Source organism: Plodia interpunctella, chromosome 13 (genome assembly GCF_027563975.2).
Source record: "Plodia interpunctella isolate USDA-ARS_2022_Savannah chromosome 13, ilPloInte3.2, whole genome shotgun sequence".
Taxonomy (NCBI): domain Eukaryota; kingdom Metazoa; phylum Arthropoda; class Insecta; order Lepidoptera; family Pyralidae; genus Plodia; species Plodia interpunctella.
Genome location: NC_071306.1, coordinates 7211872 through 7229721, shown reverse-complemented (window position 1 = coordinate 7229721; position 17850 = coordinate 7211872). Strand labels below are relative to the sequence as shown.

Genomic DNA, 17850 nt, shown 5'->3' with positions numbered 1-17850 from the left:
GGAGTGCACCGGGTGGGACTCAGCTCTAGGTTACGTTTGCAATATGTGCTAGATTTTCTTTGACTCTGATTGCCCCCACGTTGACTACCATTACTCTCATATCGGTGTACTTAATAGGAGTCAAATCTGTTTTTTTTAACTTTTATAATTTCCAAAATTGATTGCCAAATTTATTGAAGCTGATCTCAATTGATAGTTTATTAAGTAAATTATGTTTAAAGGCAAATAAATATTTTGTTTTAAAATTACATTTAATTTGATTTCTCGCTTAAATGACTCCCATTACCTAAAAGGGGGTAATGGGAGTCATTTAAGCGAGAATTAAGTATCTAACTCAAACTACTTAAAACGACAAACTTTTTGCTTTCCTTCCACTATTACATACCTAACTGAATCTAATGAACATACAATCTTGACACGTTTCAATCAATTGGTAATTGCCACCAAACACAGATTTAGAAAGGGCCCCGCATCTCTGCCATCAAATATATAAATCTGTGCCATCAAGTCAAATCAGACACTTTGTTCCATGTGTCAATATATATATATTATAGGGCTTGTATGACAATGGGCACAAGAAACGTAACAAATGTTGAAGCCAAAAGGCGTTTTAATTATACTTTATAGAGAACGAAGCAATACTAAATGTACTAATGTGAATACATTTATACATTTTATTTAATTCACAGGCACTCTATGAGTACTCAAGTTCCTATATTAAACAACATTGTTCATAATTAGCTAATAATTTTTAAAACGGCAGTGCAATTTTAACTCCCAAAGAAATTTTATAAATCAATAGATTGCCTGAGATATGCCTTCGAGCGATAAGGCCGCCTTTTACGCAACTCGTTTAACATTTAGGTAAGTACCTAATGCTTATATTTTTGTAACTATAGCTGCAGTTAATTTAACCGAGATGAGATTTTTTATGGATCTATATGAGAATACTCACTTTTTGAGAGTTGGCCCGCGTCCACGCGCCGGCTATTTCAGGACTGTCGAGGTCGTGACCCCTCCACCTTCGCGCCACCTCTGACTGTCAGTCCCAATATTTTTACGAGACTCAATAAAGAAGCAATTGGTTTGAGCAGTAACAGAAATTAAAATAGTTCCGGAGCATCTGTTGTGTATAAGTTTACATCTTACGCATTTCTTACGCTTTTCTCTCTCATTCATCTGAGTGTTTTCCTGGTTTCGCCCTCAGGTCCATGAGTCCACGTTCCTACTTACATTTTCTATTCCTTTTTGCACGGTTTTCGGCATAATTTGTTGTCAGACCTACCATATGTTTTTGTGTAATAGCGATTGCGTCCCAGGGGTCCACTATCAAATCATAGATAGAAAGATGAACTCTATCTTGCACCATTTAGAGAAGAAACATAAATTCTAACATAAATCAGCGCAAAAGCGAACTTATCGTAGACGCAATTTCTTTAGAAAATATAACCATTGTTCGTTCATTCTCTTTAGGTTATATTCATTTTAGTTTTCTTATATCCGTATCTATAACAAATGTCGCCTGAATTATTGTAGATTTCGCATGAAAGAGTGACAAACCATCACGTTAATATATTAATAGAAATAGTCTGTTCGTAGCATCGTAGAAGCCAAACGGCTGAATTGAACTTGATCTAGTTTTTTTTTTTTATATTTGAAAGACAATTAAAACTTTTTCTAGCAGATTTGAAGATGGCAGCCAATTCGGAGTCGAGGGCTTCAATTTTTAATTTTTTATGTAGTTTATATATAAATTGTAAGAATAATAGTGCTATGAAAGTAGGTACAACGTCACTTGTACACAAAGTTATCGCGCCATTGAAACAGCCCAATGTAATCAGAAACAATGAACTTATTGTACTTATGAACAAAAAGGTTAGAGCACACCTGTTGTTGGATCACAATGCCAGATTTCTCAAGAGCACCCTAGTGAATAGATGTGTAACATAGGAAATAAATACCATGAATTTAATAAGAGTAGGTACCTCATTTTTGGATAAACTTCACATTAGGTAATTCTTTGACATTTATTTTTTTGTTCTAATTTTCAGATCAGTCACTTAAATATACTATTAGTGTTAATAAAAATAGTATATTCAGAGAATGATGACAGTTATGATCAAAGTTTATCTAACGAACAGCACGACTACGATGAGTCCAAAACCCACTACCATCGTCTACGGCATAAGAAACCGAAATATACTGCAAGTAACAACATGATGCCTTATGCCAACGGATACGATTACAATTACAACGATGACAGCTGTGTGTGTTCCTGTGACAAATGTTCCTTGGGAAAACCGTGCTGCAGAGACTTCTGTCTAAACTGTCAAGCGATGAATCAGCCTAATCTATATTACCTGAACTTCGCGATCCCCCAGTACGCTCCAGCTGCGCCACAAATTCCGCCTCTGTATCCCTATCCAATGGACACTCCCAATTCAACATCGGCAGGACAAATAATTTTCACTACAGCTCAACTGCCTGAAGAAGTGTTTACCACAACAACTACCCCTATCCCATCTCCCAGTCCATCAAGACTTTCCACAACAACTGAAGCAGGTTCACCCACACCCTCAACAACGACGAGTGACTCTCGTCGTGAAGCTGTCATAGAAGTGAGTGATATTTACATTAATGAAAATATAGCAAGGAATAATGATGCGAAGTACATTTTGACGTCACTGCGTCGCACCAAGCCTTACTGGCAGGCGAACAGGGTTGTGCCCATCCCGAACAATCTAGCTGAAAAACTGATGACTCAGATGAAAGACGACACAAAACCTACGACGCGAAGAGTGTATAGATCTTATTAGTACCGAATGAAATATGAGTATATTTTTTTACTACAGACTAACTATGTACTTACCTAGTTAGTGTTTAGGCTGAGAAATTTGCTCCATTATTGTAAGTACTATTTCGTATTTTTTATAAAAATGTAACGTCTAGTAGAAAAATCTTAAAAGTGAAAATAATGAGTACTTTTATCCTATTTGAAAAAATATATAAATACATAGGTTAGAAAATCCTCTTGCGAAGTTGCGGCAAAAAGGTACCATTTGCCACTAGCTTTTGCTAACACAATGAAATTATATTTTTTGTTAGCTAAACTTTATATTAAGGAATAAATTGTTCCATATTCACTCGATAATGTTAGATTTCTTCAGTTCACCGACACTACTATTACCAAAAGAAAATATTTTTATGTAAGCACAAGCTGTTTTTTTTTGCTAGAAATTTTTAGTGAAATTATTGACGTCAGTTGAGCAAGAAACATAGATTATTTGATCTATTCTTCTATAATTATTATTTTTTCTCACTCATTTGAATGAGAAAATAAAATAAATCGTATGAGACGTCTTCGATGAATACGGAACAACCCAGTGTGGGCATCTTAATGTAGTTGTTGATTTTGAATAGAATTTTAAAAAAGTTTATTATGCTATCGCTTACTCGATTATGCATTAATTAGGTAACTAATAACCTAACACAGAAACAAAGTTAAATCAACCCTTCTTACTTATAATCTGCGTTGCATTGTGAAAATAAGCTACGTAAAAACGCTTTCTGCGTTAAATTTGTAATTTTGTAACAAAGCAACATAAACGTATAAATAACATGTAAAATATTTTTTGAATAAATTTTATACTAGCTATCGTGTTTTATTCCGGCCATAAAATATTTTAACTTGCAATAGTAGCCACTATCAAGCCGTCTGATATGAAATTGGTTAGTAAGTAAATGTTGAAAGTGTACCTACTTACCCGTCTTTCTTCTCCTTAGATAGTATGTAGGTACTTCCTTTCTCGTAAGGTCACATTTAGTTGGCAATTTTGCATCTCCACAATCTGATAATGAAGAATCTTTAGTGCTATTTTTGGTATTGCTTTATATAAAACTTGAGGGACCTACTAAAAAGGATTAATGACAAGTGGACCGTCGAAGTTTCAACATGCAAGTAGCTGATTAATAACTGGATTGGCTCTAAAATCGACGAAGTTTCCGTTACCAAAGAGCGTCGGAGCACTTGATCCGTTTTCCTACTTTTTCTACAACGCTCATAACTTGAAGAAAAAAAATGGAACTAAAAATGGAGAACTTCGATTCAAGTATACCTATAGTATGCTCGATTGTGTTTTGTAAAATGGCATGATTCTTTAAAAAAAATGTGGAAAATAGTCTTCATGTTGGCAACGAGAAGTACCTATACGACAGCAATAGCCCATAATAATAGATAGATAGATAGATAAGTCATTTATTCCTTAAATAAATACTAAGTTGATTGATATAGGTGTAATATTGTTGCTTTCCTAAATATAGGTTTCCTTTTTTTATCAGACGAATTTTTTTAGGAGCTATCGCCGATCGAATTGTCCATTCAAAAAAAATACCTATAATGGTCGAATTTCGACCATGTGGCATGCTAGTAAGTATCTAAACATTTATTTATTACTTCTAAAACTTATCCATGATAGGTGTTTACAGATTGTATAAATATATCAAGTGTTTTAATTATATATATTTCTTAACATCTGGAGCAAATATTTAGATGTAAAAAGAAAAAAAATATTTGATTGAATTGAGTTTGATGTGGGAAATAAGCACCTTTCCCATTTAAAGCTTTTAAACCATTTTTGCAGCTCCTAGGCGTTAAAATACTCAGTATCTTTCTACATAAAAGTTTGGAATCTAGCTCGGATGAATATGAAACAAATAAACACAAAAGTATAGAAAACTACGATTCTGAAGTTGATACAAGTACAAAAATGAAAAATTTTGATAACCCACATTCCAAAAAGCATTCCAAAGAGGACTGTTCCTGTGGTGATTGTGAATCGTGTGTCGATGGACATGATATGTATCAAAATGTTCAAAGTGTTCGAAATGTTCCAAACGTTCAAAATGTCCAAAACGTTCAAAATGTTCAAAACGTTCCAAACGTTCAGAATATTCCAAACGTTCCAAATGTTCCTAACGTTCCAAATATTCCAATGTACATGCAGCAGCCTCTACCCAACATGATACCGGAATTTCACCATATCCCGGTGAGCCCAATTCCCCTCAGCCGATTTTCTCTCAACCAACTTCCGATAAAACAAGATCCTGTGAACCAAGATGGTTTGGACAAAATTCCCTTAGACCCAATGGCTGCTAATGATATCGGTTTTAACCCACTTGCGCTTAATCCTCTAAACCCAATACCGATAAACCAAGGGCCTATTGATATTTCTTTGAGCCCAATATCTTTAAAACACGTTTCTCTGGGTGAAGCACCTCTATCAGGTCTGCAATGGCGCGAGGCTTGGCCAGAATTCCAGTGGAACTGGCCGACAATGAAGCCAGGCCAGGTCAAGTGGTCCGTTGCGGGGATGTTTCCTAACGGCTGGAGTTCAGACGTGAAGCTAGACGATTTGTTACCAGAAGGTATAAAACTAGAAGATTTGCTGAAGACCGTCAAAGAATATTGGTCAATGAATACACCAGCCCTAGGTAAGACTCTTCGCCATTGTCTTGTAGCGTAAGGTTATTTTTAAGTCAGTGTCATATTTTCGATTGACCGGCATCGTTTGCCGTCCTAATAACTTAAGATTTTACAAACCTCGTATCAATGTGAAGCATAAATATACAAAGTAGGCGTAAATGTAATGAAATAATAATTAATTTATGTTGAATAAGTTTTAGTGATATTAGTAACACAGTGCCATAAGTACACTGCACAAATTTTGTCTTAATAATCCTATGAAGTATTTCATAGGATTATTAAGACAGTAGCTAGCTTCCAGTAGTTGTGTGTGGTTCCCGCCCCAAAATAGGACTACTCCATATCCTAATGTGGATGTAGTACGAGGCAACTAAGAGAAGAAAAGCCTTAACAGCTCCTAGCCAACAACAGCATTCCCAAAGAGGGTTAACATCAGGTAGGCCGCCGATCGTAAAATAATTTACGAGTCTTAATTAAAAGATTTGTTTTTAAACGAACTCCAGAATCGAGGGCGTCACAATTGTAAATGCAAGCAATGAGAATGGGAGAAAGAGACAGTATTAGAGCGCATGGATGTCCAAAATATTAAAAATATTCGTCGCATTAATTATTTCTGGGGCACATGAGTTTTATAACGACGTTGGGAGTTCTGTAAAGACCCGTTACTTGTAAATGAATTAGTATTAAATAATTATTTTTTTCGGAAGCTTGGTGTAGGTATAGACTCCCTAAATATACTGTGAAAAGTTACTAAGTGCATTTTTGTAAATATATTTCTTTATTACTTAAATAAACGTCATAAGTACACTTGTAAACGTTCGTGACAATATGTGGATAAATGTTTGTTACTCTTTCGGGTTTCGATGTAATTTTAATTTAATGAAAACTTGGGATGACTTAGTGTTTTTTTTTTCAAAAGAAAAGACCGTGAAGCAGATGCACGGGGCATCATACATCGCATAATCCCATTAAGAGCATGTAGATTGAGTCGATACTAATCGATTTAATATCGAGCGATAGTTCCTACTTAGTTGTTTTTCATATTATTTTTTTTATTAGTAGTATCAATTTATTTATTTTAATAAAAGTTTTTAAATTAAATAAATCTTATGTTGCTTTTTCGGAAATGACATTTATAAAATTAAAAACGATTAGTTTTGACCCAATCTCTTTACGGGAACACGTCACATTTCAAGTCACCCTATAAACTTATTGCGTGATTAAATCTAAGTAAGGTAAGACACAATTTTACACGTTAGTTTATTTAGTTACATTTAATTGCAATTTCCCTATATTTTAGTCAGATTTAAGCTGGCAAAAATGTCTTGCCTAATGAAACCTCTTTTTCAAATTATGTTAACATTGTAGCTACATCCACTAAAATACTATCCAACGAATCAGCAAGCGATATGAACACAACAACAAAAGCCACACCAAATGATACAACATCCATACCAGCTGAAGAAACAACAACACCGATAGAAGAAACAACAGTAAAAACAGGAGAACCATCACCAGAAACAAAAGAAACCACACCAACAACTGTAAAAACAACAACGAAAAAGACGATACGAACAAAAGATGACCACCGTCGTGCCATGATTCAAATACCACTAAGTAAAGAAACTAAAGGTATTGATATTTTAGCTGAGTTTCCCTATCATCGTATCAAAACTAAAGAAACCGCTAAAGAATCCACACAAAAAAAAGGAATTAACGCTATTATTGATTATTATGACTTTACTCGTACTACGAAACACAAGAAATTTAGCCAAAATGACTTCAAGGTTACTGAAATTTTTAATAAAAAGAAATACGGTAAAGTGGATAAACTTATCGCAAGCATTCTAATAAGACCTACAAAAACGTTCAAATCTCGGACTACAAGTAGAACGAAAACTACCAAAGTTATGTCAAAATACGGATTAATTCCAAGACTAAACTTAAATTCAAATTCAATATTGAGTATAAGGTAGAATTAATAATAACAGTTTACTACTCGAAATTAGAAGTGAAGAAGAAGAAGTGAAATTGTTTTGTACGATATTTCAGAAATTAAAGGTATTTTTAATGGGACTTTGTATTTTTGAATATGTAGTATCTTTTATTAAAACGCTAACCTTTCCATTTGTTATCAACACTGTTATTTAGAAGTTTGCACTTTTACACTTTTTTAAGTAGATCACTTCACAATGATTTTGTTATGAATAATTTATGTTTAGATAATAGCCAACGACATATTCGGCGTGGCATGACCTTTCAGTAGCTACCGAGACTGCGTGCGAGAGCCGCGGGGTCATCTCAAATGTATTTTTAGAGTTGAAAGTTCAAAATACGGCAGTTATTTACGCGCGCTTAAAGCACGCCAGCAGCGTGCGCGCCCTTCCAATAAGGAGGGTAATTTTTTCTTATTTAAATAAATAGATTAATTTTAACATATCAATTAATTTTGTTTTTATAATCGGCAATGTGCAGGTTTTTATGACATATCCTAATTTGGATACCTGTTTCATTATGATATAGGGGACGTGCACCATTTCACTTCTATTTTTCATCAAACAGCATATTTGTTTGTACGTCCGACATCCATATAGACATAATACCTAACTTTAAAACATTAATGAATATAATAACTTTTTATAATATAATAGAAATTTCAGAGAAATGGCAAATTACATCTTAGAGATGGCTCTAGTATTTTATTATTTAATCTCTTTCGAACAATAACTAGTGTTCGGATTTCAATTAAATTGGGTACCAAATTTAATTTAAATCCGAACACTTAAGTAGAATGATGTTGAAAAAACACATAGGATAATATTCATCTCAAAATTCCCACTGGAGCATTATTGGCTAATTAATAGATTAGGAACCTGTATAAGTACATATATTTTTCACTTCTGCTGATCTCGTGAAGTTGATCGTTATATTATGCTATGTATCTAATCAATCTAAACTAAGTAGGTAGCAAGCATTCACAGGAACATGCAGACTGGACGGGCACGAGCATTCCCTGAAAATTGATAAATTAATTTATGAGATAAATATATTGATTTAATTTAATCACGTAAATATATATCACATTATATTTATTAAAGTGAAAGTTTTGTGAATGCTTGGATGGACGTTTGTTGCTCTTTCACACATATACTACTGTACACATTACAAAGTTTTCTCTTAGGAATATATGTATGATTAGAATTCGAATCAAATCCTGGAGTAAGACATAGGGTAGGTACTTATTATATGTATTTATAGGGTGACTTGAAAAATTACATAAATTGCATGAAGAAAAAGTTATTGTCTTGCTTGTGGTGTAAGTACTTATATATTTTTTATTATTTACTTATTCACCTACTGGGTAATTATCATTTAAAGTATTTTAGTTACTCGCCATTTGCTTGAGAACTACTTTTGTTACAATTTACATGCTCTTCACGGGAATACAAAAACATTTCTTTTATACTAAAGTTGGTAACACCATATTTCAACTGAGTCTTTTTTTGAGCTGGTTCATGGATATTAATTCTATATAATCTTATAATAACGAATTTTTAAATTATATTAATATTATAGGTCCGGATACTACTTTAACGACAAAATCCAACAATGAGGCCTGTGATAATGGTAGGGACAAAACTAATAAGACTAATGAATCTACTCCAGAGGAACCCCAAAACTCAGATAAACCACCAATATCAACAGATAAAACAACAACCAAAGTGACATCAATAACGACAAATAAACCATCAACAAAACCAACAACAAACTCAACAACAAACCCAACAACGAATGCGACGACTGCAATACTAACTACGACAGTACCAACACCACAAAGGATAAAACAATGGTATGATGACATCCACGATTCAGATTGGGATTACAAAAATGTTCCTGAAAATAAAAATTCAACAACGATCTCAACTACAACAAATTTGACAAGAACAAATCCGACAACAACAACTCCAATAACGACACTATCAACTCTAGAAAGGATAATACATTGGTCTGATGACTTCCACGATTCAGATTGGGATTACAAGGATATTCCTGAAAATAAACGTTCAGCGGATTGTCTCTACCAATATAGCACATTATTGTACTCACGAAATATACGATACAAGGATAGTACTAAATATCATGGCCTTTCTGGTACAAAGAAATGCGATAATTCTCCCAAAAAACATGATAGAGGCGAAAAGTTTGATAAAAAAAAGTATGGGAAAGTTGACAGCCTTATCGCGGGCATTTTTCTGAGGCCTACCAAAACGTACCACAGACATTTAGATACTTCAACTAAGAATGCATGTGGTGGAATGATAACAAATGTGATGTCAAAATACGGATTAATGAAGAAGTTGAAAATCGAAAAAGTATTGTCCAAGGACAACTTTTTTTTAGGGTGTAAGTACTTAGATTATAATCAGATTGAAAATTAGCTATCATTATTATGATCTAACGATAACTGATTTTCATATTACTTTAATGTTATAGCTTATAGGGATACAACTTTATCGACAGAATCCGAAGGTAAAGCCAATGATAATTGTAGGGACAAAACTGATAAGACGAATGAGCCCACTCCAGATGAACCCCAAAACCCAGATAAAACACCAATATCATTAGATAAAACAACAACTAAAGTGACAACAAAAACGACAACGATCCCAACAACTAATCTGAAAACAACAACACCAACTACGACACTACCAACACCAAAAAGGATAAAACTATGGTATGACGACTTCCACGATTCAGATTGGGATTACAAGGATGTTCCTGAAAGTAAAAATTCAGCCGAGTTTCTCTACCAATATAGCACATTAATGTACTCACGAAATACACAATACAAGGATAGTACTAAACATCATGGCCTTTCTGGTACAAAGAAATGTGATAACTCTCGCAAAAAACACGATATAGCCGAAAACTTTGATAAAAAAAAGTATGGGAAAGTAGACAGCCTTATCGCAAGCATTTTCCTGAGGCCTACCAAAATGTACCACAGACATTTAGATACTTCAACTAGTAATGCATGTATAGGAATGATAACGAACGTGATGTCGAAATACGGATTAATTAACAAGTTGACAAACGGAAATAAAAATAAACGACATTTTATTTTAAAAAGGGAACAATTAACAAACGATATGTGAAGGGACTTAAAAGAGAAGAACTTATAAAACTGCTTGCATAAGCTGCCTGTTAATTACCTAATAAATATTTTCCAAGGATAAAGCTGAATTCAGACTCAATACTAGTTAGATTCATTAGAATGAGAAGTGAAAGTGCCTATTTTGTATATGATATTTCAGAAATAAAATATATTTAATGGTTCATTGTGTTTTCGACCGACTTTTATAGAAGGATGTTTCACTATACGTAACATAGCTGAATAACATATTCAGCTAAAATATGGACCAATTTCCAGAACAAAAAAAAACCTTTTATAACTAGGGCCAGGATCGTTTAATTAAACTACCTCCCCTATACATAAAGTATAACTATATATAATAAAAACGGTCGGTGTGCAAAACGAAAACATTTAAAACGGTAACTGCCGGATAATGGAATTATGCATACTTAGTATACAGTATAGTAGTTTCATATATTTATTCCATACAAGAGCCACGTGTAGCTCTAACCTAATGTACGGCTAAACGTGACTGACGTATATCCTATTTTGTCCGATATCATAGTCTCAAAACACTAAGTTCACTTAATATATATATTTATTTTTTAATTTGTGCAATAAATTTACATAAGTAAATTACAAAAACTTAAACATTATTCGCCGATAAAAGTTTGTAAGTACAGTTAACTTCATGTCAAGTTACCCTGGACCTTTCTGTGACAAAAATTAATGATACATAAAATTAATACTTCTTTAACGAAATTAATAATACCAAAAATAATTCATTCCTAGTTATGCCATGGCAAAGATATCGTGCGGCGAAATTATACAGGTTGTTTTTTAAACATATACTAATTTCCGAACAGGTTTGGGTGACAAAAATTGAATAGGTACCTATAAATATAATTGACCATCAGCTCATCGAACTTCAGTCGTATGGAAAGTCGAAATTGTATGTCATTAGCAAATCTGTTAACATAGCCTAGGTGGAAAAGTGAGCATAGGTGAAACAATTTTCCAGTGTAGGTATAAAAAAACAACCTGTGTATTTTCACGAATTTCAATTTATTTTTTTATAGCCACGAAAATAAATTTAAAGTTGTGAAATAAAGTTTTGAAATATCAATCAGCAATAAATTTTGTTTACTTATCGAGTTTTTATTAAGTTTTTCAGCATATTGTAACAGTAACGCGTTCAAGTAGCTAGTCTGATATGAAATTATTGACAGTAAGTAAATCATACTATTACATTTATACTCCTGCGATAATTGAATTGTTTTAGATATACAAATACTGCTATGACTATTTTATTCCCGTGTACCTACCATGTCTCAAACCTGTTATTCCACATTATATCCTGTCAGTGTACCGTAATCGTTATTGATCGAAATCAGCCTAGTAGGTAGATTGAAAAAATAGTAGATTGTTTGCTAAAGTTCTAAGCATCTCATCTCCCAACTGATATTCGCAACTGTTTGATCACTACTTTCCGAGAACTTTGTATCGTAAAGTTCTAAATCGGAAAGTAGTGCTTTATAGGTAAACCCATAAAGTACTACTTTCCGATTTAGAACATTATAATGCCCACATTATTAAAACTTTATTTTTTACTTTGTGGGATTGACTTGGGAGTAATTTAATTTTTCAATAGGATTTATTTAGATTATCAAAATAGCAAATTGTTGGCTTATGTCCATCCATACTCCATACAAATAAATAAAATGGAAGTATCTCTCTGTAATTTCAAAATAACTGCATTTTGTTCAGGGTAATCTTTAGAACAGCTTATCCGATATTGATGGGATTTTCAGCGAAAGGTTAACAAAGTTACAGAATAGTTTTTATCTCGGGAACCCTAAGCGAGGAAAATAGGGGGTGCAACTTTGTATGAAACTTCGTAATTTTTTAAATTAGACACATGTAATTTACACTAGATGTTGCCCGGGCCTTCGAATCTTGAGATTTTGAGATAAAATAGCCTACAGCAATCTTGGATAATTACCTTTCTAATGGTGAAATAATTTTTGAAATCGGTTCGGTAGTTTCAGGTATTACCCGCCTCAAACATACAAAGTCACAAACAGTTACCTCTTTATAAGAACAGTATAGATTTGTCGTTAATAAAAAATAATAAATTGATACTCTCTGAGGATAAAATAGGTGTTGCATGTTTATATAGAACATTAAAATTTAGATTTAAATTAATAATTGCGGTTACTAAAAAATAATAATGCATTAATTTCATTTTCAAACGAGAACCGTTGTGGGAAACGGAATTAGTCCCGCAATGGAAAACAGGAAAAGACACTCAGTGAGAATTGGGATAGGATACGTTGCGAGAAATGGTGCAGGACATATTGTGGGAAACGCGATGAGACACAGATGAAACTGAGCGAAAATCGTAACGGAAACGAGAAATTGAGCTAAAAACAAAAGACGATATAGGTCGTATACATTTTACCAGTCTTATGTGATAAAATTACTGCGGGATTAACTTTGATTTTAGAAGGAAAAAACACGCGGGCGAAGCCGCGGATAAAAGCTTGTAATATCATATAGTTGGGATAATGTAGTATTAATTAGGTATTGAAAATCGTATTTCCAAGGAGAAAATTACATTTTAATGAAACATTGTCAATTTTGAAACGAGGGCAAACAATTGTGTTAACATAGTGAAAAAATATTCTTAATTTTATTTTTTTTTGCTTAAGCCAATTTCTTAAAATGGCAATTCTTTTTCCTATTGGAGTGAAATAGCTGTTGGATGTTTAAATGAAACATCATTATTTTTAAAAATAGAGACATATTCTTTTCATTATTTATTCATGTGTGTCCACACTAATATTATAATGAAAAAATATTTTTATTTTTGTTTATAATAAATATAATATATATTGCGAGAAACGCGGGATATGGAAGATGGGAAATGATATGAATCAAATAAATTTTAATAGTCCTGAAAACAATTAGATAATGATTGAGACTTTATTTTAATTCTTGATTCAGACGGGAAAGAAAAAACGGGACAGCACACGTAGCGAAAAACAGTACGGGACATATTGCGGAAAAAGCTACGAGGCAGATAGATAAAAACGGAGTGGAAATCGTGGCGAGAAATTGAACTAAAGATGAGAGATTATACGATTCAGTTTAATTTTAATTGTCCTGCAGAATTTGCGATAATTCACTAATGGATATTAGGTACACTATATTTAGAAGGGAAATTTACGCGGGCGTAGCCGCGAGTAAAAGCTTGTAACTAAATGTGTATGCAGGAAGGCCCGCTACGCGCAGTCTTTTTCAAATTAAAGTCAAAATAAATGAATTACTAGGATAAATAGACTAGGCGACTTGAATAAAAACCAATACCTTGAATTAGCACACACACTCGATAAAAGGCCGTTAAAATTGTTTAAAGCGAACAATGTACTTTGCAGCTCCTAAAAATATTGATTCTCATCTCCTTAATACACAACAGTATGGAACATCCAGTCATCGATTCCAACTATATCAAAAGTTACAAAGCGAGACCATTGTCTTTACACCATCAATCTAAAAAAGGCATAAGAAAAGACACAAGATTAAAAGTCATCACACCAAAGTACCTTAAACCTGCTTCCCAAATTCGATTGCCACCTTGGCCCTTGAGAAAATCTTGGTCTGGTGCTAAATGGTCGTTAGCAGGGTTATCAGCAAAAGGGTGGTCGTCGGGCTTGAAACCCGATGATTACTTACCAAATGGTGTGCGACTAAGTGACCTATTGATGTTGAAGGAGATCCAACAGGCTTTTCCAAGGCCAGTTGCAACTTCAGGTAAGACTTTGTTATACTTCAAATTTGACGAAATTAATGTAAAATGGTCACCACACTAATTAATATCTGTAACTCCCTACTGCTACTGTTAAGTATTATAATTATAAAGCAGCCTCTATAGGAAAGGTTATTGGCATTTTGAATCTATGAGTCGGGCACAGCTACTTTATAATGCGTTTCTATTAGTGGTACAATTTAAGGTATCCCGAAGTTAAAAAACAAACATGAAATTATTGAATTACTTACTTTCATCACTTTTTGCACTATTATAGCTATTTCATTCTTACTTGTAAATTCTTACTTCATTAAAATGAAAATAAATGTTACTAATTATTTAATGCAAACGTTAACACCTCCGTGGTTAGGACCATGAAGGGTAACTTGACATGGATTTCACTGTACCTACTGATTAAGTTTTTGACAATTTGACATGCATGTCACTGTAAACAATTTAATTTTATATTTCACAGGATCTAATTGTATCCCAATGCCGCCTCCTATGCCTCCTGCAATACCACTTCCAATGGCCCCTCCATTTCTTCCTCCTTTCCCCCCTCCAATACTCATACCAGTACATCCAAGCATGTCTACACCAACCACAACAAGAATCTCAAGCACGACGACTAAAAGCACAACGCAGTTGCCCACTGAGTATGAGACAACCGTGAAAAAGGTATACACACTATTAAAATTATATATATATATATATATATATATATATATATATATATATATATATATATATATATATATATATATATATATTATATATATATATATATATATATATATATATATATATATATATATATATATATATATATATATATATATATATATATATATATATATACTTTCAAATGTGCTTAAACTATAGAAGTATACTTCTATACACAGTTGATTTATGATTAAAAGCCCATTTTTACCTATGAAGAGAATTACAGCTAGATGGAAGGCATAAACGACCCCTATCTGAAGTTCAATTTTTGTCGTCTCATACTCAGTTAAAGGTTATGTTAATTATTTGACTGAGTATAAGACAACTCAAATTGCTTCTAGAGAATTCTACGAGAAATCCGTCGATTTTATAGGTACTAGCTTTAATCATTCTTTCTCTTTCTAACCAAAGGATAGCTGGAAAAAGTGTTTTTGTGATAAATCCACTGTTGCGCTCATTAATAGGTATAATTATGTATTCAATTATAAATACATAATTATACCTATGTCAATATTACGTACGTAAGCAACCGAAAAAACGCTCAGATAAGAGAGAGAGAGAGAGAGAGAGAGAGACATAGTTATCTAAAGATCACCGATCAGTTACTTAAAGTTAGCAAAAATGAATTTACGACACCAGAACAGGGGGAATACGAGCCTATGAAGCAGACGGAAATGAATTTGATGATCACTTTGTGTCGTCTCATACTCAGTTAAAGATATGATTTTATTTGACTGAGTATAAGACAACGCATGTTGTTATTCAAATTGCAAACAAGACTCCAGAGTGCAATTCAGATATTGAATCAGCATTAAACAGAAAAACAAATGATCATAATCATTTGTTTCTAGAACGAACGACAAACGATACCTAGACGTACGTATTATTTATTAACATGTGTTTGAAACGAAGTACCTTATCAAGATTACACTGAGCGATGGGAGCTCGCGAAATAAGCTATTTACAAAAGCCATATTTTGACACAGGCTTTTTATTGGCACCAGAGAGATAAAATTAAAATTCAAAATTCTTTATTCAATTTAGGATGATATACATCACTTATTGACGTCAAAAAATTACTTAAACTAAGTCTTAACTTAAAAAATTACTTTAACTAATTCGTATAAACAAACTAAATCACTCACTATTCATTCTTAACTGTACGACACTCTTCGATAATTACCATACGTCTATCCGTCTGACACCAGAGGCCCGATTCTCACGCAATAGAACTTTTTCAGTGTGTTCGAAGTTGTCCCTTCTACTGAAAAGGTCGAACGTTCTAAAGAACTCGTATTCTGGTACACCAACAATGTTCTATACATTTACCAATCGAACCATCAGTCGGGCACAGCATAGACAATATATTACGTTTCGATTTCGGAGTTTTTAAAAACGCCGTGGCAAAATGTTTACTTTGTGTCTAATTATATTTTCTGGAGGTAAAATTTTAAACAAAGAACACTAATTTTATTTATTTTTCATTAAAATACAACATATATAATTTTTTTACATAGCAAGTATTACAAAATACTATGAAAGAGGTTGACATTTAAATATTTCGTGACGTGCATTGAATAAACGGAACGCTGAAACTGTCGAGTCAACACGTCATTATTGTTTTCATTGAGTTTTTTTTACTTTTAAAAGTCTTTTTGTTTTTTTCTTACTTTTTGTTAGGTTTGGTAATACTAATACTCATAGTTATGGACCAAAACAAAGATCAAAACAGCAAAAAATATGCAAGTGCGGAACAGAAGCTCCGTCTTAAACATCTTGGTCCTTATTTAAGCGAAAATGCTTCATGAACTCCGCATTGCTTAATTCGAAATAACCCTTATACCCTTCGTCGGGGCGGTTCTGCATTAGCTGCTTTTAAGTTATCCACCAAATTGGCGAAGAAGAGAATGTATGTATGATTTACGATCGAACTTTTTCGATTGTGAAGTTCTGAGAATGCACAAACTGTGTTACGTTCGAAATAATTTCGAACTTTGAACGTTTTTACGAATGTGAACTTTTTCTATTGCTTGAGCATCGTGCTCATCATGTTACATAAATCGTGATGGTAGAATTTTCTCAGATTAGGTAAATACCTAATCTGAGAAAATTCTACCATCAGTCAGTCAATAGTCGTAGTGGCTACAGAAATCTGTAAATCGTGCTCATCATGTTACATGAATCGTGATGGTAGAATTTTCTCAGATTAGGTACTTACCTAATCTGAGAAAATTCTACCATCAGTCAGTCAATAGTCGTAGTGGCTACAGAAATCTGTAGCCACTACGACTATTGACGCCGTTAAATCTCTTGAATAAAAAAGCGGACAAGTGCGAGCGAACTCGCACATGAAGGGTTCCCTATTGCGGTTTACGATTTATGACGTATAAAAAAAAAATACTAGATCTCGATTAAACCAATTTTCGGTGGAAGTTTACAGTAATGTACATCATATATTTTTTGGAGTTTTATCGTTCTCTTATTTTAGAAGGTTCAGGGGGAGGGTGGGGGTTACACATCCTATTCAGTTTAGAAAAAAATGACACTAAAAACCTTAATATCATTTTTGAAGACCTATCCATAGATACACCACATTTTTTTATCGTCTTTATTTTTTATTTTTGTGTAAAATCTTAGTGCGGTTCACAGAATACATCTACTTTCAACGGTATAGTTATTATAGTTTCGGAAAAAAGTGGCTGT

General features: G+C 33.3%; 3 protein-coding genes across 9 annotated transcripts in view; all 3 read left to right on the top strand.

The window, feature by feature from the left end:
• The first annotated feature begins 1842 nt into the window (after nucleotides 1–1842).
• LOC128675067 (uncharacterized) lies at nucleotides 1843–3653 on the top strand. Its single transcript, XM_053754181.1, has 2 exons — nucleotides 1843–1977; nucleotides 2052–3653. Exons 1-2 carry the CDS (start codon nucleotides 1963–1965, stop codon nucleotides 2814–2816), a joined length of 780 nt encoding a protein of 259 aa, XP_053610156.1. The 5' UTR covers nucleotides 1843–1962; the 3' UTR covers nucleotides 2817–3653.
• On the top strand, nucleotides 3614–10819 carry LOC128675062 (uncharacterized). Of its 7 annotated transcripts, none has more exons than XM_053754164.2 (5): nucleotides 3614–3729; nucleotides 4353–4426; nucleotides 4641–5490; nucleotides 9059–9886; nucleotides 9977–10819. In XM_053754164.2, the coding sequence occupies exons 2-5, from the start codon at nucleotides 4397–4399 to the stop codon at nucleotides 10636–10638; spliced, it is 2370 nt and encodes a 789-aa protein (XP_053610139.1). In that variant the 5' UTR covers nucleotides 3614–3729; nucleotides 4353–4396; the 3' UTR covers nucleotides 10639–10819. The 7 variants fall into 7 exon arrangements, with proteins under 7 accessions (XP_053610139.1, XP_053610141.1, XP_053610137.1 ...); XM_053754166.2 differs by having other exon boundaries at nucleotides 3701–3790; XM_053754162.2 differs by having other exon boundaries at nucleotides 3706–3733.
• Nucleotides 10820–11743: 924 nt separating this feature from the next.
• The window catches only part of LOC128674895 (mucin-3B-like), a 34127-nt gene continuing 28020 nt past the window's right edge, over nucleotides 11744–17850 (top strand). The window contains exons 1-3 of the mRNA XM_053753876.1: nucleotides 11744–11844; nucleotides 14054–14429; nucleotides 14900–15102. Of these exons, the coding sequence (XP_053609851.1) occupies nucleotides 11830–11844; nucleotides 14054–14429; nucleotides 14900–15102 (594 nt within the window). The 5' untranslated portion in view covers nucleotides 11744–11829. The remainder of the gene's footprint in view (nucleotides 11845–14053; nucleotides 14430–14899; nucleotides 15103–17850) is intronic.